The sequence below is a fragment of the Malus sylvestris genome, chromosome 2 (assembly GCF_916048215.2).
Source record: "Malus sylvestris chromosome 2, drMalSylv7.2, whole genome shotgun sequence".
Classification (NCBI taxonomy): domain Eukaryota; kingdom Viridiplantae; phylum Streptophyta; class Magnoliopsida; order Rosales; family Rosaceae; genus Malus; species Malus sylvestris.
Window position 1 is genome coordinate 4,532,044 of NC_062261.1, and position 27,920 is coordinate 4,559,963.

A 27,920-nucleotide genomic window follows, 5' to 3' on the forward strand; every position below is an offset into this window, starting at 1 on the left:
CGCGCTTGACCTTCTTTTCTTTACCACAGTCAAACGGCTTAGTAGAAAAATCTGAAACTTTGACACAATCATCTTGAAATACTGACACAATCATCTTGAAAGACTCACGAACATCCTCCAATTGGAATAACTCCAAAATTCATCTGTTTGATCACTTTTTGCTCCAGAGGAAGTTGAATGTCCTACATTGAAAATACATAACAAAGTATCAAAATTCTACCAAAATAACCAATATACTAATACTAAGAATAATAGGGTAAAATATATGGTATAATATGGACTCATCACCCATCCCTAATTTTTTTTTTTCTTTCTAGGTTTTGGGGCCGAAGGAAGGTGGAACAATAGGGAGAGGAAGGTGAACAAAACTATAAAAAAAAAAAAATTTCTTTCTGGGTTTTGGGGCCGAAGGAAGGTGGAACAATAGGGAGAGGGAGGGGGGGGGGGAGAGGGAGGTGAACAAAACTAAATATATTTTTTTTAGTTTTGTCTTCGAAATGTTTTTCAACATTAAAAAAGAAACATAAAATATAAAAGTTAACCTGGGTTAGGCACGAGAAGTTTTTAGAAAGCATTCTTTCCCATCGTATTCTAATCTCTTTTTATCTCATACTCTCACACTTTGCTTTTTGTTGTTTCTATAAATAAAAAATCAATAAGATGTCGACGTGGCTTAACCGTAACCGTTAAAGTAGTAAAAGAAGGAAAGGAAGACCGGAAGAGAGATTAGCAAGGGACGCAGAATCCTCCTCCTTTAAAATCTCCTCAAATTCTAGTTTGACTAGACCTCTTAAAGTTTAAAACCCTAACCTTATTTCTCCTCATATTTAGCAGTGTTAAAACCCTAAAAGCTCCTGAATTTTCCTCTTCTTCCCCAAAAATTTCCCACAAAAATGCCTTCTCCTAACCATTACCTTTGGCAACTTTGCCACTAAAATCTTCAATCCGTCTGGTCTCTCACTACTTGGGAAAACAAATCAGCACAGGAATTAATGGAAATCGAGAAGGATTTCCCCTCGTCCGATTTCTTCTTTACAAAGTATAGCTACTTAAACAAGGGTAACGTCCTCTCTTGTTCTTATTATTGTTAATTGTTATCCTTACCCTTTATTAAAACAAATACTCTGACATATGAACTTTTCCATGACTATGTGCGCGAGAAGACCTGCTAGACGCTCAGCCGGTGCTGAAACATGCTCTACAATTTTATGGTATTTCATGCACACTAGATATGGTATGTCCTAATAAATGATAACTTATATTCTTTGCGCAATCCACTCAGGATTGATGAGTGTTAATTCAAATATATGGTCAGGATGAGGGTTTCATGACATTGTCGGCACTCCGAAGGCATGTGCACGAAGACATTTTCATCAAGGCGAACGTTGTTATTAACCTTTTTTTTGAAGATAATATTTCGAAAGTAGCCAAGTTTCAGTCGGCAGATCCTTTGCTATTTGTAAGATATGAGTTCAATTGATTTGAAGTTTATTTTTCAATGCTTTTTCTCCTCTTTTCCGGAAACAGCATATGAAGGAAATTGATCCTATTCTGTATAAATTTCCTAACTTGTTTTATTGCAGGCACTAGAATTTCTCTATAATCCTCAATATGACATAATCAAAATCGGGTATCAAGTGGGCGGGCTTTGCACAAAATATGCAATCCCAGAGGTGTGTATGGCTTACATTTCGTACGTGCCTGCAAATTTTTCTTATAAGTGATAAACTCTCAATATTATATGGAAAAACTCACTTTTGATCATATTGGTCTAATAATTGAATGCAGGGCCATTATTGGGGATTGAGGTCAATTTTTCAGGGTCCCGGGGGCTGCTTTCTAAAGGTGCATAGAGGGATTTAAATTTGAAACCATGTTTACTGTCCCCGTTCACAAAAAGACACAAATAGAGATATCAAAAGGCAAAAATATAGCTCACGTTTTGTTATGGACATATTTAATTTTCTTCTAGCAATGCTTTACAATATAACTGGCGTGCAGGATCTACAAGAATTGACGGGTTGTTCTATCGTTGTTTGCGTAAGTATTATTCCTTTTCCTTTCCTATTAATGTTTGACTTGTATACCTCTTTCTGGTTTTGTACATCTTAAACAGAACCACGAGATGAAGTGAGTTTTTTTTTATAATGTAATTAGTTTTAAATTCTATTAAATTAACAGGGACACGATGTTCTGGCTACGGGTTCATTTAATGGTCTAAGGATAGTCAGGATGATTGTGGAAGACTGCTTTGTTTATCGTGTTGCTGCCGAGTACCTTATCAATAGGGTTAAAGAGGCGGGTGTTCATTGTGCCAGGGTGATGAATGGTATTCAAGATTCGCATATCTGAATTGTTGTGATTTGTAACTGCATACCTTTCTTTTTCTTCTCATTATCTTCTATATTCGATCGTATCATTATTAATTTACCTAATTGATTTCTAGTATGGTTTCAAAACAAGCAGCATGGACCATTGGAGGTCGACGAGAACGGCATCCCCCAAAAGCGCGACAACTCCAAGCCAATTGAAGAGGAGTCGAACAGTTGTGGAGATAACATCTATTACCGTACGAATTTTCCCAAAGACAAAGGTGATCTTCCTCTCCTCTTATTATTAATTTGTTATCCGTTTGAATGGAGCAATTTGGATTTGGTTGTGTTTTTAAATTGTTACTCATAAATTACAATCATACAGTTTGAGATAACTGATTTCAAATAAACCTTCACTGTTATATGCAGAAAAGTATGTGCTAGAAGCTTGGCCGAAGGTGAAATCTTTCTTAGAAGAGCATGGTATTTCATGCGAACTCCATCTGGTATTTCATTATTACAACTCTTCCAGATACTATGTACATCTACTCTAGATTAGATGCCCTTGTTAATGCCTTGTCAATTTGTTTCAAATTATCTACCCTAGAGAGTTAGAGACTTTAGCATAAATTTCAAAGAAGTTTCATTGTTTGAGATGGATGAGAATTCATTTGAGGTTTCTCTAAGAATACAGACTGCATCCAAATGTTTTGGCTATTAGGGTTAAGGTTATGGACATTTTGGCCACCTTGGCTTCTTACTTATCTTCTTTGGTTTGTGTCTTATACAAAAAACAATTTGGCACCTAAGGTTGAGAGTTTTATGATAATCTCAAGAGCGAAAAGGGATGTGGACCAAGATATTTTTGATAAGGCTAGGGCTGTTCTTGACCTTTTGCCAAGTGATCGGACACCTCAGGTACATAAGACATCTTTAATTTTATTGTTTTCTTGCATGTAACCTGTCATCTATTCTGTCAGATAATTTTTTTTTTTTGTTTTGCCAATGAAATTCCTTTTCTCCTCTGTGATGTCTATTTTGTATTTTTTTTTCTGATTTGAGTAACAATTTTTTTATTTATTTCAGGCAATAGAATTGTTGAATGCAAGACAGTATGAGATCATCAAGTTTGGGAATCAAGATTACGGGCTTATCTCAAAATTTGGAATCAAGAAGGTTTAATAAATTTTTGAACAACTAATGTTGTGGGAATAGAGTGAGCTTAGGCAGCTATGTAAATCTCTGCAATTGCGTGCAGGTGGAACCTGGTGAATGGAAGGAACTTCTCATAGGCCCCGATGATATCTACATAAAGGTGAATAAAAGTTACTTAAGATTTTGAACCTTGAGTCTTAAAACGAAAAAGATATACCCTACGAAAATGAATAGTTGGTTAATTCTTTCTCCGAGCTGTTTGTTTACCATATATGATTGGGAATGCAGGCACTTAGAGAACTGACAGATTGTTTTATCGTCGTTAATGTAAGTGTTAATCTTTCTTTGTAATTTTGGTTGCTACATTAGACACTACCTTTTTCTGTTCAATGATTCTTAATCATGTAAATGATTAGTGGAAGACCGAAACAGTTGTTGCTACGGGCTCATTCGAAGGATTAAGGCTAGTCAGGATAGTCGTTGAAGACTGCATATATTACAAAGTCCATGCTGGACACCTTATTGACAAGATTAGAACTCGAGGTGCAAGGGCTTATTATGGTACTCTGCGCTTTGTTAAAGTAGCAGAAAGTTTTGGGTTCTAGGAAGGATTATTGGGTGATGTCAAAATTACATTACATTTTTTGGAGCTTTTGATTCATACCTTTAACAAATGAAATGTGGAAAATAAACCACATATTAATATTACACATTTGCATTTATATTATATGTAGATATCATTGATCTCTATCATTGGGGCATATGTGTCGTAGATTGAAAATTTAACTTTCCCCCTCCAAACTCATTTTTTCTAGCCTCTAGCCCATCATATAATATTTATCCGAATAAAACCCAATGATTAGGATCCAACTAAGCAACTTACCAAATTAAGTTTGTGTGTCTGTTTTTATAATTTTTGGATCCCTAATATACCCCATCTAAGCAAGTATGGAAAGTTCTTGTAATTTTGTTTTAATTGATCACGTGCATTGAATTTGGTGAGGTCTTGTAGCCATGAAATATGGTTCTAGATGGAGGAATTAATTTGGAATTTTTTTTAGTTTTGACAATAAATTTCAATTTGAATATACCTAATTTAGTGTTTATTTTCAACAATATCTATTGTTTAATTTTATGAAAATAATCGCCTACTATGAAAATTAATTTTATGAAAACAATATCTATTGTTTAATTTTATACCTACAGTATAATTACATGAAAATAGTTTACCTACTATGAAAATTAATTTTTTGAAAACAATATCTATTGTTTAATTTTATGAAAATAAATTACCTATTGTATAATTACATGAAAATTAATGTGCCTACTTTTTAAATTTGTAACAAAATTAATTTACCTACTTCTTATTATGGTATTAGTATACATAAATGTAGAATATATGTCCGTATATATTTGATCTAATTAGGTTTTGGATTGGAGGAGTTCACACAAAATTAAAAATATATTAAACAAATTAAATGTCTAAAAGAAACGTATAAGAGATTTGGTGGCATGATTTTGTAAATAAACACAAATTCATGGACATCTTTTATCCAACATGACATCATATTTAAAATTTGGGTTTTATTTAGAAGTTATAATATATGTGGGTTTTTGTCTAGAGTTTAAGAGTTGCAAGGATTTAAATCTAAAGAACCCTTAAATTTATTTATCAGTACCATATTTTTTTTAATCTACCTCTTTCGTAAGTTCTTTTTGTGTTTGCTCTATAACATAATCCACCTTCATTTATTACAAATCAATTTTATTTTTGACCTATATAAAAGGAAAATATTAAAGTTTTTTGTGTTTGCCCTATAACGTAGTTATATTAACATCATTCATGTATATTAACCCTGAAATGGAGGTATCATATGCTTTTATCGTTTTTCAACCTCATTGATCGATCATAGATACAGTAGATATTTATCATGCATATATGCCATATTAGTTGGTACTCTTTTCTCAAATCCTCGCTTACAAAGAGTTACACAGAAAATAATCCTACATCAAAATCTCAGAAAGAGTTACACAGAACATTTATTGATCTCATGTCATTAGAATTTAGAACTTGTATCTTGAAGTAACTTGCTGTAGACGAAAGTTGCCCATTCATATCGTACTGAGTCAATATCTTTTGGGGTGTATACCTTCTCAGTGCTGGCAAACTGAAACTAGTATAAGAAGTAACTTATATTCCAACCCTATTCTCAAGCGAACTAAACAAAAACAACTAATTATACAAATTCAAACTTCATACTCTTGAAATCTTTTTTTTTTCTTTCTTTTTTTTGTAAATAAATGCAAACTATCACCAAAAGATAATACCTTAGTGTGAAACGAGAGGGTTGAATCTTCAACTATCTCCTTCATGTATAGCATCAGAAAATAGCCACATTCTACCACACCTTTTTGCTGAGGAGTGCCCTGAATTTGTACACCAAAATAGCTTTATTTTGTGATTGTGTATTAAATTCATAGTGATAGTTTAATCATCTAATCGAATGATATAATACCATAAACCCTAAGGTACCTGCAGGATTCTCCACTCTGGTACTTTATGTTGTCTCCCAGTTTGCTTATTATATCCTTTAATCCCACTACAACACCAAAACAGAGACTTAACTTATAGTGAACGATATTTAATCACAAACTTTGGATAACTTGCTATGATAGACCAACGTACGTATTGATAACATTTTTCCAGTCTTTGTCCAGCGGCCAATTATTAATTGAATTCATGACATAGACGATATCTTTACTCTGACTTATGATTGTCAAAAACCAATGATTTCTGCAAAGTTTAAAATAATGCTATTAGACGCGCCCTATATCATTCTCTCGACTTGGCCACAAACTAAAGGAAAAAGTAAATAAAATTTGACAAAGGTTGACTTACGTAGGATTATATGGTATAAGAAAGATACTGCTGGAAGTCACTTGCATCAGGCGTAGTGTCAGCCGATCAGCCCGCTCTTGAATCAGTGGGTCCCCCTTATTCCTAGTTTTGCAAACATCTGCGGGATCCACAAATCTAACCTCTTCAATGGTGGTTGAATGCTTGTACTGTTCGTATAAATGGCTGTCCCAAATATAAATGTTGTTGTTATTCTAAGTGACCGAACATATAGTTTTATTAAAGAGAAAATTGTAGTACTGTCACTCAACTTTAATCCAATTGAAGAAATGGTTCCTCAACTTTAACTCAATTGGAGTCATGGTCTCTCAACTTTAACACAATTATAGCAATGATTCTTCCAACACGACTCATTTTGACGGAGTTGACGAAAATGACCATAACTACACGTTTTGAGAAGTTAAGGGACTATTGGTCATGGAATTTTTAGTTGAGTGATCATTAGTCCAATTAAGTTAAAGTTGAAGAATCATTACTACAATTTCCTCTTTATTAAGAGTTGTATTTGGATTATATTCTAATACAGAGAGAACAATTACCTCATGTAAGCCACTATAACTTCTTGTTCAAGTTGCTGCATTCCAATTAAATCCAAAATACACTGTCTTGCGAGGTACACGGTCCTTGAGTGACCAAATGCTTGGTCTTCCGTGCTGAAATGGAAAACCAAATCATCATGCATCTTGTTATTAGTGTGGTCTTCTAAATCCTTCCATGACTGGGGTTGGTTATCTTGAACGGCCTTAAAGCTTTTTCCTTTTAAGGTTCTCTCTTTTGTAACCTGCTTTTCCTGTAAAACCATATGTTAAACGCAGTCATGGAAGTAGAGCATCTTCATCCATTCCTTTGGTACGATAGAGTACGGGAAGACAAGTTAGGATACAGAAGACTAGTAAGTTGTACAAGTAAGGTAATTAATTACACACCTTCACCCCTTTTTTTAGCATGATAACAAGATCCCTCGGCCAAGCTACAATAGACTTAACGGCATCGCCAACAGTTCTCATCTCTCTTCTAACTGGGATCGGAAGTAGAGCATCTTCATCTAAGGCGAGATTAATAGCTACTCGCACGTTGCCCTCTCCAAGTGAAACATTATGAATAGTATTACTACCGAGCGTTAAGATCTGGCCGCATGCAACTGCTTTTTTCTTATCACCCAAATGCAGTACGCAAAGTGTCTCCTACAAAAATAGAGAATTATATATAGGGGTTTTTGAACATTAGTCCTTGCAAAAGATTAAAATTTAAAAAAAAACCTGATGCTAGATTAAATATTCAATTTAATCCCTTGTACTTTTATCAAAATTTACATTCAATTTTTCTTATTTAATGTGTATTTTTATTTAATCTCTCCATATTAAATTTTAATTTTATTAATATGCACATATTTAATTTTTTTAATTAGAAATGAACGTAAATGAGAAAATATTAAAAAAAATTGTGATACAAAAATATATAGATACATAAGTGTACAGAAATGATTGTGCCAAAATATATAAAATTGACCTTTTTTGTACCAAAATATTTGTACCTACATGATTGTACCGAAATATATTATAATGAACCTAAATGTATGTACTGAAATGTATTATATTGAATTAATGTACCTAAATGTCAATACCGAAATGTATGTACCAAAATGTACGAACCTAAATGTCAATACCGAAAATGTATATACCTAAATATCAATACCAAAATGTATTTACCGAAATAATAATTGAATTAATGTACCTAAAAGTCAATACTCAAATGTGTGTATCAAAGTGTACGTAACGAAATGCATTATATTAAATCAATGTAACTACATGTTTGTACCGTAGATATACCAAAATATTCAAATGTATTAATGTACCTAAATGAAGAACATACAAAATTGTTATCGGAATATATATTATAAAAAATTTAGTTGCCTAAATGTAGACATTAAAATATATTATGATGAATGAAATAAAAATTAAATGTAAATGTAATTAATACATTAAAATAAAAATAAAAAGATAAAATAAAACATCAAAATACAACTAATAAATGATATGATTAAATGTGCTAGGGACTAAAATTAGATTTTAATCTTACATATGGTTATAATCTAAAACTCATCTTTTTTAGGGATTAAAATGAAGTTTTCTATTATATATATGATAATCAATAAAGTTGATAATAATTAAAAAATCAATAATATAAATAAAAATATAATGGAAAATTAAATTAAGTCATTATCAAGCAAGATGATAAGCGACTGAAGCACCACGATAAAATCAACCGAATTATTTCAAGTATACAAGTAATCATCAGTAAGCCGAAATATATATGATAATATACACACACATATATATAAATTTTCTATTTTTGTAATATTTAATTTTGAACAAACTTACATTATTGAATTCATCAAAATCCAGTGCGAGATCAGCGTCTGCTGGAATAGTTGGATCTCGTGGAGCATTAATTGGACAACTTCCATCGTGACACTGAATATAAATAACATTGTCCCAACAATTAAAACGAAAATCGTAAGATGAATATGATTAAGCATCGAAAATAAGACCATTGAAAAAATGTCATAAGGTTTGGAGCAGGTTCTAACATATTCTTATGCTAAAAATAAACAACTTTGTAAATAAGAAATTAACCATGCTATATAGCAAGTGATTCTTTATTCTTTATTTCGTATGCCTTAAAGTGACTATTGACATTACAAAGTGGTTTCGACAGAAGAAGAAGAAAAAAAAACCAAACCAAAACAAAACAAAACTATGTAGAAAATAAAGAGATTGGTCAAACGTCATATCGAAAAGAAAAAAAATAAAGACACTAGAAACTCCAGTACTGTGTGTGTATATAAAATCTCTAAAAACTTACCTCATCAGCCTGCACATTATTAGAACCACGACGTTGCCTAGTAGACTTTTTCTTGCCAAGATATATCTTTTTTAGCGACCAATTGTACAGCTGCAGTACACATAGTAATTAAAAGGGTTAGGAGTAGAGATATCATATAGGTTTTAGTATACGTACTAAACAAGTTACCAAATAACTTACAATTCCTGAGCCCTTTGAGTTTGAATGATCTGGTTCTGTAGTATACTCAATCATATGCCAGTGTGTTACTACGGCATCCTTTCACTTATTGCCTATATGGAATACATAAGGCTTCTTGTATCCAATTGAAATTTGAAGTTTAGGATCATCCGTGTTTATTCCTAATATGTTTTTTTTAGATACCTTAGAGATCCACCATCCAAGAATTCTGTTTCTATCCAAGGGATCCTGTCCAATGTAGACTCGTCGATCCGGAAGATCATGACCGCCGGGCCCCCGCTCTATTGCCGTATACAAATATAGTTGTTGTAGATCATCTATCACATTTAACCAAAAAATGGAGATTTATACAGAACAAAATATATACAATTCATAAAATAAAATAAAAATAAGGAAAATATATATAGAATAGAGAAAATCTTGGAAAACAAGAATTAAGCACAAATCATTACTGCAAAGTTGTTCGGGGGTTAGGCTACGAAATTCATCTGCTATCTGGGCAACTAACTGAGAAGGTTGAGGTTGACCGTTTATCCACCTATTTAAATAGTACAAGATTAATTCTTGGTCTGACGGCTCATCAATTACTCTATCCCTTATATCATTAAGAAGCTGATGCATGTCGCCATCTCGAACTAAATGTTCTGGCACATCCGGTGGCGGAGCTGACATAGATGGAACGATCGAAAAGAGGGAAAATAATTAGACTATCTAGCTTCAAACACCAAGAATAAAAACACCGTACACAGGTTTGAGAAAAGTCTGAAGTTTAGTTTGTAGAGAACAATCCTAAACTAGATTATATATATATATCCAACATACCCTAATCAATTGGAAAACACAAAGGGAAAATCCCTGATCAAAAAAGGGAATGCGAACAAAACCAAAACGGTAAACGAATCAGAAACACAAAGTTAATTACCTGTTACGGCGTATCCTCTCGAATAACTTTAGTTTGAAGCGTTTGAGGCTTGATATCGGAGGACCTAAGGATTGAATTTAACCATCTTGCCCATAAGATCAGTTACAGAAAATTGAACTTTGGTGATTTCTTACGGACGCTCTTGGGATAAACAAGCTTTATGCATGTAATACTACAGTAACTATATATATGTGTGTGTGATTCTTCAAGACAACATTGCGAATTAAATAAACTCCTTAAATAAATTAAGTTGCAACAAAAAAGCAAAAGTATGCGTGCACTACCTTAAAAAATGAGGTAGTTAGTGTGTAGTGTAGTACTACGTAGAAAACATTGATCACAGGTTACACCGGTGCAGCTGTTGTTGAAGGTCAGGCCGGCCGATTTGATACCGTGGGAAGAGAAAAAAAAATTCACTGTTGCGTTTTATTAAACAGTTGATTTTTGTGATCAAGAACTCCAATTTTCTTGTGAATCGGATGATTGTACTAGCCCGATTTTATCTTAGAAGTTGTACAAACTAGAGGATTGAGAAGAGAAGAGAGAAATTTTCAATGAGATTGCGGAAGCGCCGGATTGTTTTTTGGCGAGGATACCATGTGAGAATTGAAGAAATGCAGAAAAGAGTGCATAGAGAATGAGAGAGAGAGCTTGAGAGTTTTGTGAATTGTTCTTTCTTCATGAACAAGTAATTGTTTTTCAAAGAGTCTTATATACTAATCCACCACAAAGCTTGCTAGTTAAGCTAATACAATGTGCTAGCACCATATTACAACAACCTACAATCCTAACATTCTTTATAACAACCCTCTTCATCTAGTGATGTGTGAAGACCTGTATTTTCAAAAACAATTATATAGTAATTATATGTTGTGTATATTTATGAATTTAAGAAAGTTTTGTCTTTACTTCTTATTTAATCGTTAATTCCTTTATTTCATGTTTTCTATACTCTAATTTACTATTATTTTGAACAAAATAACTTCACTACACGAGTACGGTGGTATTTGAACTATATATTCATATTATTCATTTTCTTTTTTTTGATATTATTTTATTAAGCTTCATGTTTTGTTCTATTCTAATTGGACCAAAAACCATAGCCAATTAAAGGGCTTTTAGTTCATTCCTATCTAAGAATATGCCGACTTTGTATGACTATAAGTAGAAACCCAGGGCTGTGGAGCGGTACAGTCTGCTAGAGCGAGAGAGAAGATGATAACTGGATAAAAGAGGGGATGTTTACAGAGAAAGATGTAGAGGCACAGAGGGAGAGATTAATTTGCTGGAAAATACAAAGTGCTAAGTTGTTTATGAGGTTGTGGTATTGAGAAGGCAACTCTTAGGGAAACAGATGAAAACGCAAGAGAGGGAGGTGTTGTATAATCAGTAAGCCACTGCTTGTTCTCGTCTGCTAGTTTACCAAAGGAGTATTCGGTGTCTGAAATAGGACTTTATCAAGGTGGTGGATTCCTGTGTTAGGTCATCTCCAACCGAAGGGTCCAGAAGGCTAGAGTGCCGAAAATAGCCCGAAAATCGTCTCCAACCGAGGGCTAGGCCAGAGGGTTGTGGAATTTGAGAGGGCCCCACGGAATTGGAGAGGGCTAGAGGGCTGGAGGGCTGGCCAGAAAATTTTATATTATTTAATATAAATGTATTCCTGTCGGTTATAATCGACAGGAATGCTTAAAAAAAATTCAAATGCAACGGCTAGCTTAATTTTTTTTATTTTTTTTTACATTTTTATTATTATTTTTTATTTACAATTTTTTCCTGTAACTTCTAATTTTTTTTTAATTCTATTTTTTTCATATAACTTTTATTTTACAAAATTTGTTTCATATTTTTTTTTTAAATTCCATTTTTTCCTATAACTTCTATTTCACAAAATTTATTTTATTTTAGCTACTAACGGCTTGCTGACGTCATTTAGCCGTTGGAATTGAATTTAAGTTGTAATTTTTAAATTCAAGTTAATGTTGTTTTTAAATTTAATTTGTAGTTTTTAAATTTAATTTGTAGTTTTTAAATTTAATTCGGCGTTTTTAAATTTAAGTTGTAGTTTTTAAATATAAGTTGTAATTTTTGAATTTAAGTTGTTGTAGTTTTTAAATTTAAATAATAAATTATGTTTGACCATTTGGCCCTCGGTTGGAGACGATTTTTTGTGACAGGGCTAAAACGAACCCTATAGCCCTTTGGCCCTCGGTTGGAGACGGAGGCAAATATGACATTGTACTGTTCATTAAAATATTAATATCTTGGAGGGCCAGAGGGCTAAAACGAGCCCTCTAGCCAGCCATCGGTTGGAGATGGCCTTAATAACTCGGAGGAATGCTTTGGAATCTAGGTAGGGAAAATTCTCAGGAAACCCTTATGTATGTATATTACTGGCTTCATACACATGGTTATGTGATGTATGTTAATTGATGCAATTGTATAACTATTGAGGGATAACATGATTGAAGTGCTTATGAGTTTGGCTTTGGTTGATATTTCTTGAAGAATATTATTCGTTTGAAATATCATTTGGAAATTGTTTCATAATTATCATGAACTATAACTGTATCATGCATTGTAGACTCATTGGGAAAGTATCAGTGGAATTGAATAACTATGATCATTTGTTGGAGTCCCAAATTGTGAAAGTATGTGATTTATGGAAAGATGGAACTAAAAGTAGTTGATTCCACTCTCAGGGCACCAAGATCTATGTTTAGCCCAAAGTGCACGAAATAAGGGAGTGAGGCCCTTTTGGTTAGAGTCCGATAAAATGATCTATTCGGGTTTCGGATTTGGGACTGAGAGTTTGACAAGATGACTAATGAAAAGAAATGGGGTTATTTGTTAACTGGGTTAACAAAAGTAGGATGAAGAGGCAACATTACATTCATGCATCATCATTGTTTCCGTTTTGCTAAATGCATTGTGTTTATTGTCCCTATTGAGCTATTAGCTCACCCCTTATGAATTATTTGACAGGTGTTGAATTAGAGATCTGAAAAAAGTAGTTGACTTTCATGGGAAGTGTAAAGGACTCTTGTAATGTAAGTTAGAGTGTGACTGTATTGTTGTGTAATGATCTGTTGTAAATATAAGAGATGATTAATTTCTTTTCTTATTATTTTCACTTTTATTCACTCACCGGGCACGGGGTCATTTATTCCACCGACCTCGGGTCCGAGGCATGACATGATGCATGGTACAATCTTAACCAATGTATTCTTTTCATTTGGATCACTAGCTTTGATATCCTTGCAAGTTTGACCTGTACGAATTATGATCGGGCGACTATTAATTATACTTGTAAGATTTTAATCTGCACCCAAATTTGTTTGATTAGGTACTCGGTTTCAACTTTTTCTTTCCTGCGTGTAAAAGTATTTAATTATCCTTGGTCAATTTATTTTACCCTACATTTTTTTTCTTTTCTTCAGGATTGAGTCAACCATAGCAAAATCAACGAACAAAATAAAACTGAGGATTATTGCAAGAGGATTAAAGCCGAATGTGACAATCACTTTTCTTCTTTTATACACACGATATTGTACGTATTTTAAGGAGGAGGGGGAATTTAAGGCTAAGCCCACATGAATATAATTAAATTGAACTACCTCCTTGACGTTTGATTAATGAGTTTAGTCCAGTGATTAGGCTTTCATGTGAGGTATTAACGTGATGACATTTTAACGCAGTCCTTTTGAACTTATTGAAACAATAAATAATTGTAAATCCTTCGAGATGGGCCTTAAGAGAAAAGCCACAAGTGCTGAAAGATCAAGGTACTAGACCTATGAATCAGCCCAAGAGACTTAGTAGATCGAGCACTATCTCAGTGATATGTAACGAGCGCATGAATCAGCCCAAGAATCAGCCTAAGGGATTTAGACCGCTCAAGGCAATAGATTGTTTGCCGACTAAAAGAAACGATTACAGGGCATAAAGTACTTTCGACCGCTCAAGATGCAGGCCAGTTATGTTACGACTTTGACAATTTAAAGGTTATGGAACCTTTCGCTCAAAAAATAAAAAATAAAAAAAAGGTTATGGAACCTGAGGATGCTAAAAGCGACATATGAAGATAGAGAGGGGTCAAGAGACAGAGGAATGCAGAAATTCTGTATGTTCCAAATGATAACCCTTAGTTTATGGTGGTGTGTTAGCTTTGGTTCATCTGATGAGGGTTTTTGTTTGTGAGGACATTCTCTCTCTACTTGATCACAGAGTAATAAAGCAGATTTGATTGGTATTTCTAACTTTGTCTAACAAAAGTATCTTGGTAAATAAAAATACCGAAAATAAAATATAAATTTATAAGTTGCGTCTAACCCAAGTTATTAAAAACTTGTAAGTCTCTCCTAGTGCTCATGACTAGGAAAAAAAACACTCGAATTTCAAATCGTGGTCAAAGGTAAAAGTTCTTAACCGAAAAGCCACAAAAAATTTGTAAATAAAATAAAATAAAATTACAGCTTTTGTTCAAGATTAAAATTAAATGAAAATCTTACACTAAAAGGCTATCATAAAACAAATGGCACATGTTAAATGCAAAATAAGAAGGTGTGGATTAACATTGTGTTTGTTTAGCCACTTAGAGTTGGTTTGAGATTATGGTGCTTCTAAAAAAAGCAGCTAATTAAAAATTTGGAGCAACACAACAAATGTGTTTGGTAAAACAAAAAAAAACAAAAAAAATTTCTAAACACTGTTGTCAATGACAGTAGAAAAAGAGCAGAGTCTATCATGCTTCTAAAAAAGTTTTTTTTTTTTTTTTGTTTCAAAGAATAATGAACAGTGCCCATTTAATGAAATTTTCAAACAATAAGTATACCTCCGCATACTTTATAAAATTAAAATTTGTGCCCCTGCGTTATTCTCTTTGGCAATTATTATATCACATTTACCATATCATTTTAGTCATTTAACATATCCACATTAATTTTATATAAAAGTTTATCAAACACTTAGACACTGTTTTTTTTTTTTGTTATAAGCACTTAGAAAAAAAAAATTATCAAACACTCAACAACTTTATTTTACAATTATTTATTCTCGAAGCACAACAAAAACAATTTTTTTTTTAAATGCACAACAATATCAAACTAGCTCTTAGTATTTCAGTCTAGTGGTATTTCTTTTTACTTGTAAGTGAGAGGTCTTAGATTTGAATCTCGGAAATGGCAAGTCGCAACCAATTTACTCCCTAATTTTAAAATGATTGAAAGCGCTATTAGAGAAAATATTTTGGGTTTCAAAAGCACTTTAAGTGTTTTCTTCAAAAAACACCAATTATGTGTTTCTTCCAGGAAGTACTTTAAGTGATTTTCCAGGATTTATTTGCATCTTTACTAATGATTGGTTCTAAAAACATTTTCACCAACAACATTTTCAGTCATTTCAAAGCACATCCAAACGAGTTCATAGTGTATGTCATGAATTCGCTTAATCATCGGCTGCTAGAGAAAGATCATAATCGTCCAACACCCGCACTATTGGTGTATACAAATATATTTGTTGGAATTCTGGACGGCAGTCATGAAATCCATGAAACTTTGAACCGTGGGGATGATGGGGTGAAATCGTCGAATGATCAGAACCACACCACAGACCCATGGTGGATCTGTGGCTTTGCTACCAATTAATAGAATTTTTAGCCTGTAAAGGAAAATACTGAAAGAGAAAAGCTAGGAAAGAGAAACACAAGAGAAGGTGCAGGGAAAGGGAAATATCCATGGTGGTATTTGCTTCATGTGTTTCATATTGTTTTGTGTGTTATACATTTCTATCATTTGTTTTATGACTTCCTTGTACATATGTAGAAAGTGTTTTCTATGTTAGTCCATGAGTTACATAAAACACATGTTCCATGACTTTAACGTTTCATGGGACCGGTTTAGTGAATTTTTATTATTTATTGGAATCTAAATATTTTTAAGTTAAAATATTCATTAAAAATAAATTAGGATAATCTACATAAATTTATTTTTAAAAAGTTACAAAAAAAAAAATCTACCTAAATTCATTCTTTAATAATCTTGCATTGGAGGAGAAAAAATACTTTTGGATTTTTTTTTTTTTAACAAATGATATTATCTACACAAGAGAGATGATGGGGTTTTGGCTTAGCCTCATAATAAACTAGCAATAATATGGTTCAAACTCGCATTTGACGAGAATCAAACATAAAACCTCTCACTTAGTACTATGGTCTAGTGGTATTCATCTTCATTTGTACGTGAGATGTGATCTTACTTCTATCATGATTGTAATTGGGTACACCCCCCATGGGCGGACTTAATCCTTGATATCCTCCTTGAGGATTCCCCCCGCCATGATTGACTTGTTTTTCATAATTAGATTGAACTATCGTTTCATTAAAAATAAATAAAAATAAAAAAGGACCATTTGAGAGCAAGCTAACAAACTCCTCTCGTCACAAAGTGCAACAGCTGCTGCCGAAAAACTTCCTTCCAAATGTTGGAGTTGGTCTCCATCTTCCCAAAAAACCAAAAACTGGTCTTTGCAGCCAAATGTAGAATTGCATTCAATTTATCATTGATCGATCGAATACAACCCTAATGCCATATAATGTTGCAGGTGAGCACACACATAAAAATACTAAAGCAAGGAAAATTTCTATTATTCATTATTTTCTTTTTATCAGGAAGGTAGGGTCGTAGGGGATTCAAACTTAGGACGTTTTCCAACATCAGAGATAGTATTACTAGACCTTGATAAAACTGCACTAAGATATTATCCTTGATTTGTACCTTAAGAGTTCATATACGTATATCACCTCAGAAACAAGAAAGATATTACCATAATAAAGCCCCAGCGCCCCGAGTTCTAATCTTACTGATAATGTCGACAGCAGGAATTTTACAAACGATGCACTCTTCCACAATCATCCTGACTAGCTTTAGTCCTTCAAACAAGCCCCTAGCTATAACAGTATCGGTGTTCCACTAATCATTTACCAAAAAAAGGTCATTAAGTAGAAAAATAAATGTCCAGTGCGATGCAACCATCAAAATAAAAAGGAAAACATCAACACTTACGTTAACGATGACAAAACATCCTGTTAGTTCTTCAAGTGGCTGCATCCCAGTTATATATGGTAAAAAAAATAAGAAAACAGTTAGCAGAAAGAATTAAACTATTTTGAGCACATGCTTTAAATTCAAGTCACTTATAGGCACCTTTATGTAGATATCATCTGGGCCAAGGAGAAGTTCCTTCCGTTCATCACATTCCCTCTGCAATTGATAGTAGTATATTTGGAAAGAACAAGCCGAAAAGTGTGAGTATTTGCATATCACCAACTTATTAGAAAAAAGTCTTGGGTCTGACTGGGCTCATTGTATTCGTACAACATTAGTTCATGTTTCTTTAAGCCTACATAAACTTCAAACCTTTCTAACATGAAACAAAAGTTTCACCTAATCAACATATTAAAATGCAGAAACTGATAGCTCCGGCAACACAATTAAAAAGAATGATTCAAACACATAAACAACAAGAGTTTAGTAGCGTATATTTCTTCAATGGAAAAATCATAAAAATGTCCAGGGTAATTATACTGGAAGGGATTTTAAGCAATACCTCATCGATCCCAAATTTTGCGCTTAGCCCGTCATCTTCATATCCAATCTTGATGATCTCATATTGCCTTGCATTCAGCAGTTTTATTGCCTGGAATCAAAATGTTGTGTACTCAAATCAGAAAAAGAAATTTAAAAATGCAAAAATTAATCATTTGTATGCAGTCTCAACAAAGGAAAATTTCAGTGCAAGATTAAAGGGGTTGTTTGAGACTCTTTCTTTGTATTATGTCTACTATAACCATGTCAAAATATGTATTCAAAATCTACGTGCTTCATGAAGAAGCACCTACCAGGTTGTTTTCCTGCAAATTAGAGGCATGTTTGGAAATATTTTTAAAATGACTGGAACTGCTTTTAGTGAAAGTGTTTTTAGCTTTCAAAAGCACTTTATCTTGGAAGAAACACCATTTACATGTTTTTTTGCAGGAAACACTTCAAATACTTTTCTAGGATGTATTGCATATTTACTAAGGGTTGGTTCCAAAAATACTTTCATCAAAAGCGTTTTCAATCATTTTAAAAACACTTCACCGTAAGCATTTTAAGTTCTTCCATTAGTTACGGAGAAGAAGCACTTTTACTTGTTAGAGAACACTTTTAAAACTTTTAACCCTTTTAAAAGCAAATCCCAAATAGGTCCAAAACTAATTATTTTCTAACCTTAGAACTTACTTCAAACCATTTGACCTCGTAGAATAGATGATAGATGCATAACAAATAAAGATACGTACCCAAGGAGCCAGATCACTTGGCAAAAGGTCAAGAGCAACCCTAGCCTTATCGAAAATATCTTGCTCCACAGTCCTCGCTATTGCAATTGTCATGAAACCCTCAGCCTGCCCATAATTTCTATTTTTATTTTTATATATAAAGAAAAACAAAACTAAAGAGATAATAACAAGCCAAGATGGATCCATTTACAAAACAAGCCAAGAAAATATAGCCTAAACCATTTTAACCACTTGTTAATGCATTCCGTATCAGCTTCCAAAAATGAGTGTACGTAACGGAGATGAAAATGTTTCGTTGAATAAGTGGCCGCACACAAGAAATGGTAGGATTAAAAATGAGGTTATTTGAGATAGAGTAGAAGTTATCGCAATTGAAGATAAAATGAGAGAAAATGAGTTGAGTTGGTTTGGACACTTGAACCGAAGACTTACAAATACTTTGGTTAGAAGATGTGACTATGAGACGGAAGCTTAGGGAAAAAGGGATAGAGGAAATTCTAGAAAAGACTTTGAAAGAGACTATAAGAAAAGTATGGATTACTTGGCGCAAACCCGAGCGCAATGACGTTCTAGGATTCATACAGACGACCAATTAGTGAGATAAAGCTTGATTGTTATTGTTGTCTACTTCGATATGGGTGATTCATAGATATAGAGTCCCCGAAGGAACATTCATCAGTCTCCAATCTTGAAAAGCTTTTGAAATTTATCCCGAAGTCTCTTAACACTTTGTCTGGCTCACGTGCTCTCTCATTCAATCAATAAACTATAAAGTGTTTTACTTCTGAACCTCATTCACTTATAACTATAAATTGATTTACTTCTGAACCTAATGTTTATAATTTGCAATGTATCGGCCTAGAGTAGATTTGTAACAACGATATACTTACCATACCAGATGCAATTCGCACGAAACACCGTGATCTTCTAAAAAAGATTTCACCTTCGGCCAAGCACCTAACACATAATTTTCTGCACATAACAATAATGAAAATTAAGGACCATTAGGTGAGAAAATAGTTGGTCCTTTTTTTCTTTTGGTCATCAGAAAATACTTGTTCCAATAATGGCAGCCTTAGGATATCTTTTAAATTCCTACGGTATTCTTAAAAAGATATGGCATACTTTGTAGCAAGTTTTCAGTTTTAAACCGTCCGCAGGATTTTCATAGGTTTCATGATCAAAGAGTCTAACTAAAATTACTGATCAAACAATAAGAATTCAGGTTTATGAGACATCAAAAACAATTGCAAACCTAAAGTCCTCCAAACGAAGGGACTATAAATTTCAAAGCAGTTTAATAAACAAATAAATAAGAAACTAGGTAGAAAGGTTGCCCTCATCTTTAGTGAAATCTGAACGATAATAGATATTATCTACATAGGAGTATGGGTCCTCGTCCGACGGCTCCAACTCATTATGCTTCTCAAGGATGCTGTTCCCTTCGATTTCCATAGTCACTGCTGTTGTTTTTGAATCCCTTTTCTTAATCAACATTTTTTATAACCCTAGACACACATATATATATATAGAGAACTTTTTAAAGAGACGAGTCAGAAGGGAAAGGGCAACAAATTAATTAAAATACACGCGTTAAAGCCGTGGCAAGAGATTTTAACCCTTGGATATATGTGAATGGTCAGGATTAGAGAATCCTAATCCCCCATGGAGATTAGCCTTTATAAACCTCAAGCCGGCGAAATTTCAATCCAAAACCTCCACAAAGCCCTAACTTTATAATCTTCAACATAGGGATTCACGTAATCTCATTGACATCTTTTCTCTACTAAATCCACGCCATGAAAACAGAACAATTGAGGGAGATCGAGAAGGTGTATCCTTCGTCTAATTTTTTCTCTTTCTCTACGCACTTTCCTAAAGACAAAGGTAAATTCCTCTCCTTTTCTTATCATTATTATCTTTTCTTATTTCTACCATATTTTTTTTAGAACAAATGTTCTCAACTGTGAGTCATCTTTCCGTTGCTATGTGCAGAAAAATATGTGCAAGAAGCTTGGCCCATGGTAAAATCGCTCTAGAATTTTATGATATTTCATGCTCACTAGATCTGGTATGTCTCAACCACTAGTACTACAATCTAGTGTTTTTATTTTTTTTTTCTAGTAAGTGAGAGGTCTTAGGTTCGACTTCAATATCACGTATTATTATATGTGTCCATGATATGGTTTAACCTAAATTTCCCTACTCATAAATTATACATTGTTGTATCAGAAAACAAATTTTGCTATGTCCTACAGTCCTAATAGACATTGTTTTAAAGCTCTTAATTGTGTTGAATTTTTAAATATGCATGAATTAGAAGTTAAATTCCAATTATGCACAATTTTGCTTCTCTGGGATTTACGGACGATCTTGTCCATTTGTCTTTTTTATCTCCTCTCTTTTTCTTTATTAAAAGTAAATATGGTCGGGTTGAGGGTTCCATGACAATCTCGGCACTCAGATGGCACGTGAACGAAGTTATTTTTATCCAGGCTAGGATTGTTCTTTTCCTTTTTTCAACAAGTACTGTTTCAGCACCTGAGGTTCGTCAGATCCTTTATGATTCGAAGTAGTTTTTCATATTGCGTTTGATCTCTCCTTGATCTCATAAAACATAATTTCTTTTCTCTTTTGTGGTAGCAACATGACAATGATTTTGAGCTATTTCGTTTTACTTTTCTGATTTTAGGGCACAATATTTGATTTTAGGCAATAAAATATCTGGGAGTGCGTTTATTTTCAATCATCAAAATTGGGTTTCAAGTGGGCGGGCTTTGCTCAAAATATGGGATCAAGAAGGTATGTATAATTCTTACAGATCTCCTTTCATTTTTTATGGTGTCTGCCAACTCACTACATGAAAAACTTCTATTGACACTGACATTAGATGCGAAGAATGCGGTGAATAGAAGGCCTATCAATGACTAATCGTATGAGTAAACAACATATGACCGCCTAATCGGATTACCACTAATTGTCCTTTTACATATCTCATTATGTGTAACCAAGGCTCTAAAAGATGTTAGGCGCTAGTCAAGCGTCAGCTGGGGTCTAGGCGAATTTTTAATTTTTATATAACATATAAATTTAAACGTCTACTTATACTTAAAAAAAAAACATATAATTTTATTGGGATACGTAAATTACAAAACAGAATAATATATAAATTATAAAGTATTAAAACATATTGAAAACATGGAGTAGAATTATATATAAATTATAAAGTATTGAAACATAATGAAAACAATGAGAATAGTGTATAATGAGTGTTCAATCAAGTATTTAACAAGTCTCATACAATTTATTGAAAAAAGAAAATACAAATTAAAGTTATTTATTTTCTGTCTAAGTGAGAGTTGAGACCTAGGGAGTGCCTAGACAGGTCTAGGCCTCCTTTCTTTAATGCTGAAGATATGCAAAAACTTTCTAATTTTCAGCTTGGTATAATCTTGTGTGCATGCAGGAACTATTTCCTGAACTGAAGGCATTTCTTGTAGGCCCTAACTGTTCCTATCTAAAGGTACATATAGCTTCACGCTTTGTTAGGAACATGTTTAATTCCTTCCTTCTACTTGTTTAATTAAATTTCATAAATATAATCGGGAATTTGGGATGCAGGCCCTTCAAGAATTGACGAGCTGTTTCGTCGTTGTTCATGTAAGTGTTATTGTTCCTTTTTTAATTTTATATAAAGATGTCTGTATTCTACATCTTTTTAGTCTAAAACATATGGTCATATCGACCTGATCTTAACAGAACCTCCATTTGATCTAATTGTGATTGTTGCAAATCACCCCCCTACTAAATGAGTCTTAATTTGCTTGTAAATGATCAGGACGACGTTGTCTTTGCTAAGGGCTCATTTAATGGACTAAGGATAGTCAGGATGGTTGTGGAAGACTGCTTTGTTTATAAAGTTTCTGCTGAATCCCTTATCGCCAGGGTTACAAAGGAGGGTTTGCATGGTTGGAGTGCGATGAATGGTATTCGAGATTTGCATATATGATTTGTTGAGATCTGGATGGGGTTTCTTTTCAATGAGAATTCTAGACGTTATGAATATTTGGCTAAGTATACTACTGAGACATCACAACATTCTTCTTAATTGCCGGCATTGCACAATTGACAAGCTATATACTTGACTTGCAAGCTAAGCCACTAACTAACCAAGTAACAGCCCTGTACTCTCAGCTAATCAATTCACAATAGCTAATTTGGCAGGCATGTCACCCATTATTCCAACATTTATAAAATTTCTACGATCAATTACAAGAACTACACTAGTATCATATCAGATTACAGAGTAAAGGTTTCCAGTGTATTTGGTTAATTAACACCCAGAAGGCGTAAGATTTTTGGTTCCGTGTCAGTCTACCAGACCATTTTGGTGTGGAAACTTTTCCCGCCTACACCAGCAATATTGTGATCATACGTTGTCACCCGGATTCCTTGTTTACAATGTTCATCACCATTCAAGGAATATGGTTATGCAAAACCTTTATAATTGCGTATGGATTATGCTGATATGGGCAAAGGGTGGATCAAAATTTTGTTAGGGTTTTCTAATTGCAACCAAAAATTAATTTTGTTAGAGTTCTGTTCTTTATTAGAGTCGCCTTTAATTTTTGCATTTCTTAATAATTAATGAGAACTAGTTGAGTGTAAAAAGAAGCTTAGATAATTGAGTTGGGTTTTCACAAGCGAGGGTGGTTTTTAGGAACTAATGTTGGATACAAAGATATAATAAATACATAAATCAAATAGAATGTGAACCACCTTATTGCTAGCCCATTGTAAGTGAGATGTCTTATGTTCGATTCTTGTCAAAGACGAATTTGAACCACATTATTACTAGCTCACTGTGAGGCTTAGCCCACTCCCTAGCCCCTTAGTGTAGATAAATATCGTTTGTTAAAAAAAAATCAAATAGAATGTGACTGTAAAGATACAAAACATAGGTTCGAATAAAATTATGATATATTTACATTGAGGGGGTTAGGGAATAAATTGGTTGCGACTCGCCAATCCCGAGATTCAAATCTAAGACATCTCACTGACAGGTGAAGAGAAATACCACTAGACTGAAATACTAAGAGCTAGTTTGATATTGTTGTGCTTTTTAAAAAAAAAAATTGTTTCTATTGTGCTTCGAGAATAAATAGTTGTAAAATAAAGTTTTTGAGTTTTTGATAAACTTTTTTTTAAGTGTGTTGATGCACAAAATCAGTGAGGACTTTGGTACAACATAAAGTATTAAGTTTGTGACATTCGCTAGATTACTCCGATCACTAGTGTGGATAAGTATGTAAATGGATAGGGACAGGGAAGCAAACACAAGATGTACGTGATTCATCCAGATTGGCTACGTACACGGAGTAGAGGAGTTCTCATTAATTGTGAAGGGTTTACACAAGTACCTAGGTTCAAGCTCTCATTTAGTGAGTACTAGTGAATGATTTAGTACAAATGACATTAGGAAATATTGTGAGAGAATGATCTCTATTTATAGAAGAGTTTCTAGCTTTGTTCTGATATTGACACGTGTCGTGTTGTGATTGGCTTCTGATGTTAACACGTGTTGCGCTATGATTGACTTCTGATGTCGACACGTGTCGCACTGTGATTGGCCTCCTGGTTGGAGGGAAACTCTTATGGGTCCTTGATGGTATAACGTTGATCGGTGCTCAGTAGTTTCGAGATTGGTGAAGTATGGTACAAACAAAGTGCTTATAAAAAAAAAACAGTGTCTGAGTGTTTGATAAACTTTTTTTTTTTCAAGTGCTTATAACAAAACAAATAGTGTATGAGTGTTTGATAAACTTTTATATAAAATTAATGTGGATATGTTAAATGACTAAAATGATATGGTATTGAATGTGATATAATAATTGCCAAAGAGAATAATGCAGGGGCAAAAATTTTAATTTTATAAAGTATGCGGAGGTATACTTACTATTTGAAAATTTCATTAAACGAGCACTGTTCACTATTCTTTGAAAAAAAAAACTTTTTTAGAAGTATGACATCTGCTTCTACTTTTCTACTATCATTGACAATTGTTTTTAGAATATTTTTTTTTTTTAACCAAACACATTTGTTGTGTGCTCCAAAATTTTAATCAGCTGCTTTTTTTAGAAGCACCATAATCTCAAACCAACTCTAAGTGGCTAGACAAACACAATGTTAATCCACACCTTATTTTGCATTTTATCATTTATTTGTGCCATTTGTCTTATGATAGCCTTTTAGTGTAAGATCTTCATTTAAGTTTAATCTTGAACAAAAGCTGTAATTTTATTTTTTTACAAATTTTTTGTGGCTTTTCGGTTAAGAACTTTTAGCTTTGCCCTCAAGACCACGATTTGAAATTCCGGCCCCCTTCACTAATATTGCTTGCATATAATAATAACTAGCACGCGTGAGAGTGTTTTTTCCTAGTCATGAGCCCTACCGCGGGACTTACAAGTTTTTAATAACTTAGGTTAGACGCAACTTATAAATTTATATTTTATTTTCGGTATTTTTATTTACCAAGATACTTTTGTTAGAAAAAGTTAGAAATACCAATCAAAACTGCTTTATTACATTGTGATCAAGTAGAGGGGAAATTTTTGTAACAGGAACACGGATAATACATCATGTGTTTTTATGTAAGTGGTGGAAAATTTTACTTTTTAAGTTATTAACTTTTTGACACACATATCTCATCATTTGTATAATGACACGTGGTGTACCACCTCGTGTAAAAAGAAGTAGATAAATCAAATAGAATGTGAACCACCTTATTGCATTTCTTAATAATTAATAAGAACTAATTGAGTGTAAAAAGAAGTTTAGATAATTGAGTTGGGTTTTCACAAGCAAGGGTGGTTTTTAGGAACTAATGTTGGATACAAAGATATAATAAATACATAAATCAAATAGAATGTGAACCACCTTATTGCTAGCCCATTGTAAGTGAGATGTCTTATATTCGATTCTTGCCAAAAACAAATTTGAACCATGTTATTACTAGCCCACTGTGAGGCTTAGCCCACTCCCTAGCCCCTTAGTGTAGATAAATATCGTTTGTTAAAAAAAATCAAATAAAATGTGACTGTAGAGATACAAAACAGAGGTTCGAATAAAATTATGATATATTTACATTGAGGGGGTTAGAGAATAAATTGGTTGCAACTCGCCAATCCCGAGATTCAAATGTCACATTCCGGCCTGGACGAGACCACTTCCCGGGCTCAATTTTACCGTAGCACGATATTGTCTGCTTTGGGCCCCGACCACGCCCTCACGGTTTTGTTTCTAGGAACTCACGCGAGAACTTCCCAGTGGGTCACCCATCATGAGAGTGCTCTCGTGCGCTACTCGCTTAACTTCGGAGTTCCTACGGAATCCGAAGCTAGTGAGCTCTCGAAAGGCCTCGTGCTAGGTAGAGATGAGAATATACATATAAGGCTTACAGGATCCACTCCCCTGAGCGATGTGGAATGTTACATCAAATCTAAGACCTCTCACTTACAAGTAAAGAGAAATACCACTAGACTGAAATACTAAGAGCTAGTTTGATATTGTTCTGCTTTTTAAAAAAAAAAAATTGTTTCTATTATGCTTTGAGAATAAACAGTTGTAAAAAAAGTTGTTGAGTTTTTGATAAACTTTTTTTTTAAGTGTTTATAAAATAAAATAAAAAACAGTGTCTGAGTGTTTGATAAATTTTTTTTTCAAGTGCTTATAACAAAAAAAAAAAAATAGTGTCTGAGTGTTTGATAAACTTTTATATAAAATTAATGTGGATATGTTAAATGACTAAAATGATATGGTATTGAATGTGATATAATAATTGCCAAGGAGAATAATGCAGGGGCAAAAATTTTAATTTTATAAAGTATGCGGAGGTATACTTACTGTTTGAAAATTTCATTAAATGAGCACTGTTCACTATTCTTTGAAAAAAAAAAACTTTTTTAGAATTATGATAGTCTTTGCTTCTACTTTTCTACTATCATTGACAACTGTTTTTAGAAATTTTTTTCTTTTTTAACCAAACACATTTGTTATGTTGCTCCAAATTTTTAATCAACTGCTTTTTTTAGAAGCATCATAATCTCAAACCAACTCTAAGTGGCTATACAAACACAATGTTAATCCACACCTTCTTATTTTGCATTTTATCATTTATTTGTGCCATTTGTTTTATGATAGCCTTTTAGTGTAAGATTTTCATTTAATTTTAATCTTGAACAAAAGCTGTAATTTTATTTTTTTTACAATTTTTTTTGGCTTTTCGTTTAAGAACTTTTACCTTTGCCCTCAAGACCACTAATATCGGTAGTCCAAAAACACAGAAATTTCGATGGAAATATCGAGATATTATCGATATCGATAAAAATTGAATAAAAACTACGGAAATTATAAGAAAAACTTGAAAATTTTTATTGAAACTTTGCAGGATGTTTATTTAGTCAATTATCTATTAGTTTATCACAAAAAATTGGAAGGAAATGCATTACATGATAGATATAACTGATTTAAGTTGATTATATAGAGAGCTGGCAAACATTGTGAATGTAGAAAATATGTAGTAATTAATTAAATAAGTTTAAACACACCATAATCATTTATATATAATGAATTAGTACAATATTTTACACTTTATACATTGCATGGTAAGATACATGAGTGACTTAGCAAAGTCTAAAATATCGATGATATCAGAAATATCGGTAGTCCAAAAAAATATCGGTAGTTTAAAAACACGAAAATTTTGATGGAAATATCGAAATATTATGAATATTTTAGATCATGCTTGCATATGATAATAACTAGCAGGCGCGAGAGTGCTTTTTCCTAGTCATGAGCGCTACGCGGGACTTAAAAGTTTTTAATAACTTGGGTTACACGCAACTTATAAATTTATATTTTATTTTTGGTATTTTTATTTACCAAGGTACTTTTGTTAGACAAAGTTAGAAATACCAATCAAATCTGCTTTATTACATTGTGATCAAGTAGAGGGGAAATTTTTTATTGTGACGGGAACACGGATGATACATCATGTGTTTTTATGTAAAGTGGTGAGAAATTTTACTTTTTAAGTTATTAACTTTTTGATACACATATCCCATCATTTGTATAGTGACACGTGGTATACCACTTCGTGTGGCGGTCACATTGAAAAATCTCTCCAAGTAGAGAGAGAGTTTCCTCACAAACAAAAACCCTCATCAGATGAAC

The 27,920-nt window shown here is 33.2% G+C and overlaps 2 protein-coding genes and 1 long non-coding RNA gene across 7 annotated transcripts in view; 2 read left to right on the forward strand and 1 right to left on the reverse strand.

The window, feature by feature from the left end:
* Positions 1-20,429, reverse strand: part of LOC126595919 (KRR1 small subunit processome component-like) — a 40,372-nt gene extending 19,943 nt beyond the window's left edge. Inside the window, exons 1-7 of one of the 4 annotated variants that reach the window (XM_050262329.1) lie at positions 20,067-20,429; positions 19,577-19,658; positions 18,687-18,791; positions 17,954-18,043; positions 17,551-17,607; positions 17,410-17,448; positions 17,068-17,316 (exon numbers count right to left, since the gene is read on the reverse strand). In XM_050262329.1, coding sequence (XP_050118286.1) covers positions 17,167-17,316; positions 17,410-17,448; positions 17,551-17,607; positions 17,954-18,043; positions 18,687-18,791; positions 19,577-19,658; positions 20,067-20,104 — 561 coding nt within the window. In that variant the 5' untranslated portion in view covers positions 20,105-20,429 and the 3' untranslated portion in view covers positions 17,068-17,166. Of the gene's footprint in view, positions 1-17,067; positions 17,317-17,409; positions 17,449-17,550; positions 17,608-17,953; positions 18,044-18,686; positions 18,792-19,576; positions 19,659-20,023 lie in introns of those variants that run through there. The other 3 variants (XM_050262313.1, XM_050262337.1, XM_050262321.1) reach the window with 3 other exon arrangements.
* Positions 752-4,075, forward strand: LOC126595869 (uncharacterized). Of its 2 annotated transcripts, none has more exons than XM_050262259.1 (14): positions 752-1,059; positions 1,164-1,234; positions 1,316-1,459; positions 1,584-1,673; positions 1,789-1,845; positions 2,002-2,040; positions 2,182-2,329; positions 2,447-2,593; positions 2,742-2,818; positions 3,123-3,230; positions 3,399-3,488; positions 3,571-3,627; positions 3,756-3,794; positions 3,884-4,075. In XM_050262259.1, exons 1-14 carry the CDS (start codon positions 993-995, stop codon positions 4,070-4,072), a joined length of 1,323 nt encoding a protein of 440 aa, XP_050118216.1. In that variant the 5' UTR covers positions 752-992; the 3' UTR covers positions 4,073-4,075. The 2 variants fall into 2 exon arrangements, with proteins under 2 accessions (XP_050118216.1, XP_050118223.1); XM_050262266.1 differs by having other exon boundaries at positions 3,900-4,075.
* Positions 20,430-21,351: 922 nt separating the features above from the next.
* Positions 21,352-22,875, forward strand: LOC126595959 (uncharacterized). Its single transcript, XR_007613782.1, has 4 exons — positions 21,352-21,488; positions 22,153-22,209; positions 22,308-22,346; positions 22,525-22,875. It is a non-coding gene; the product is annotated as an uncharacterized LOC126595959 (long non-coding RNA).
* Positions 22,876-27,920: the final 5,045 nt, after the last annotated feature.

Bases quoted from the DNA above. Each gene is read 5' to 3' on its own strand.
- LOC126595869 (XM_050262259.1), top strand. From the start codon at position 993: ATGGAAATCGAGAAGGATTTCCCCTCGTCCGATTTCTTCTTTACAAAG. The intron at 1,460-1,583 runs GTAAGATATGAG...GTTTTATTGCAG, and splicing joins CGGCAGATCCTTTGCTATTT to GCACTAGAATTTCTCTATAA. The intron at 3,795-3,883 runs GTAAGTGTTAAT...GTAAATGATTAG, and splicing joins ATTGTTTTATCGTCGTTAAT to TGGAAGACCGAAACAGTTGT.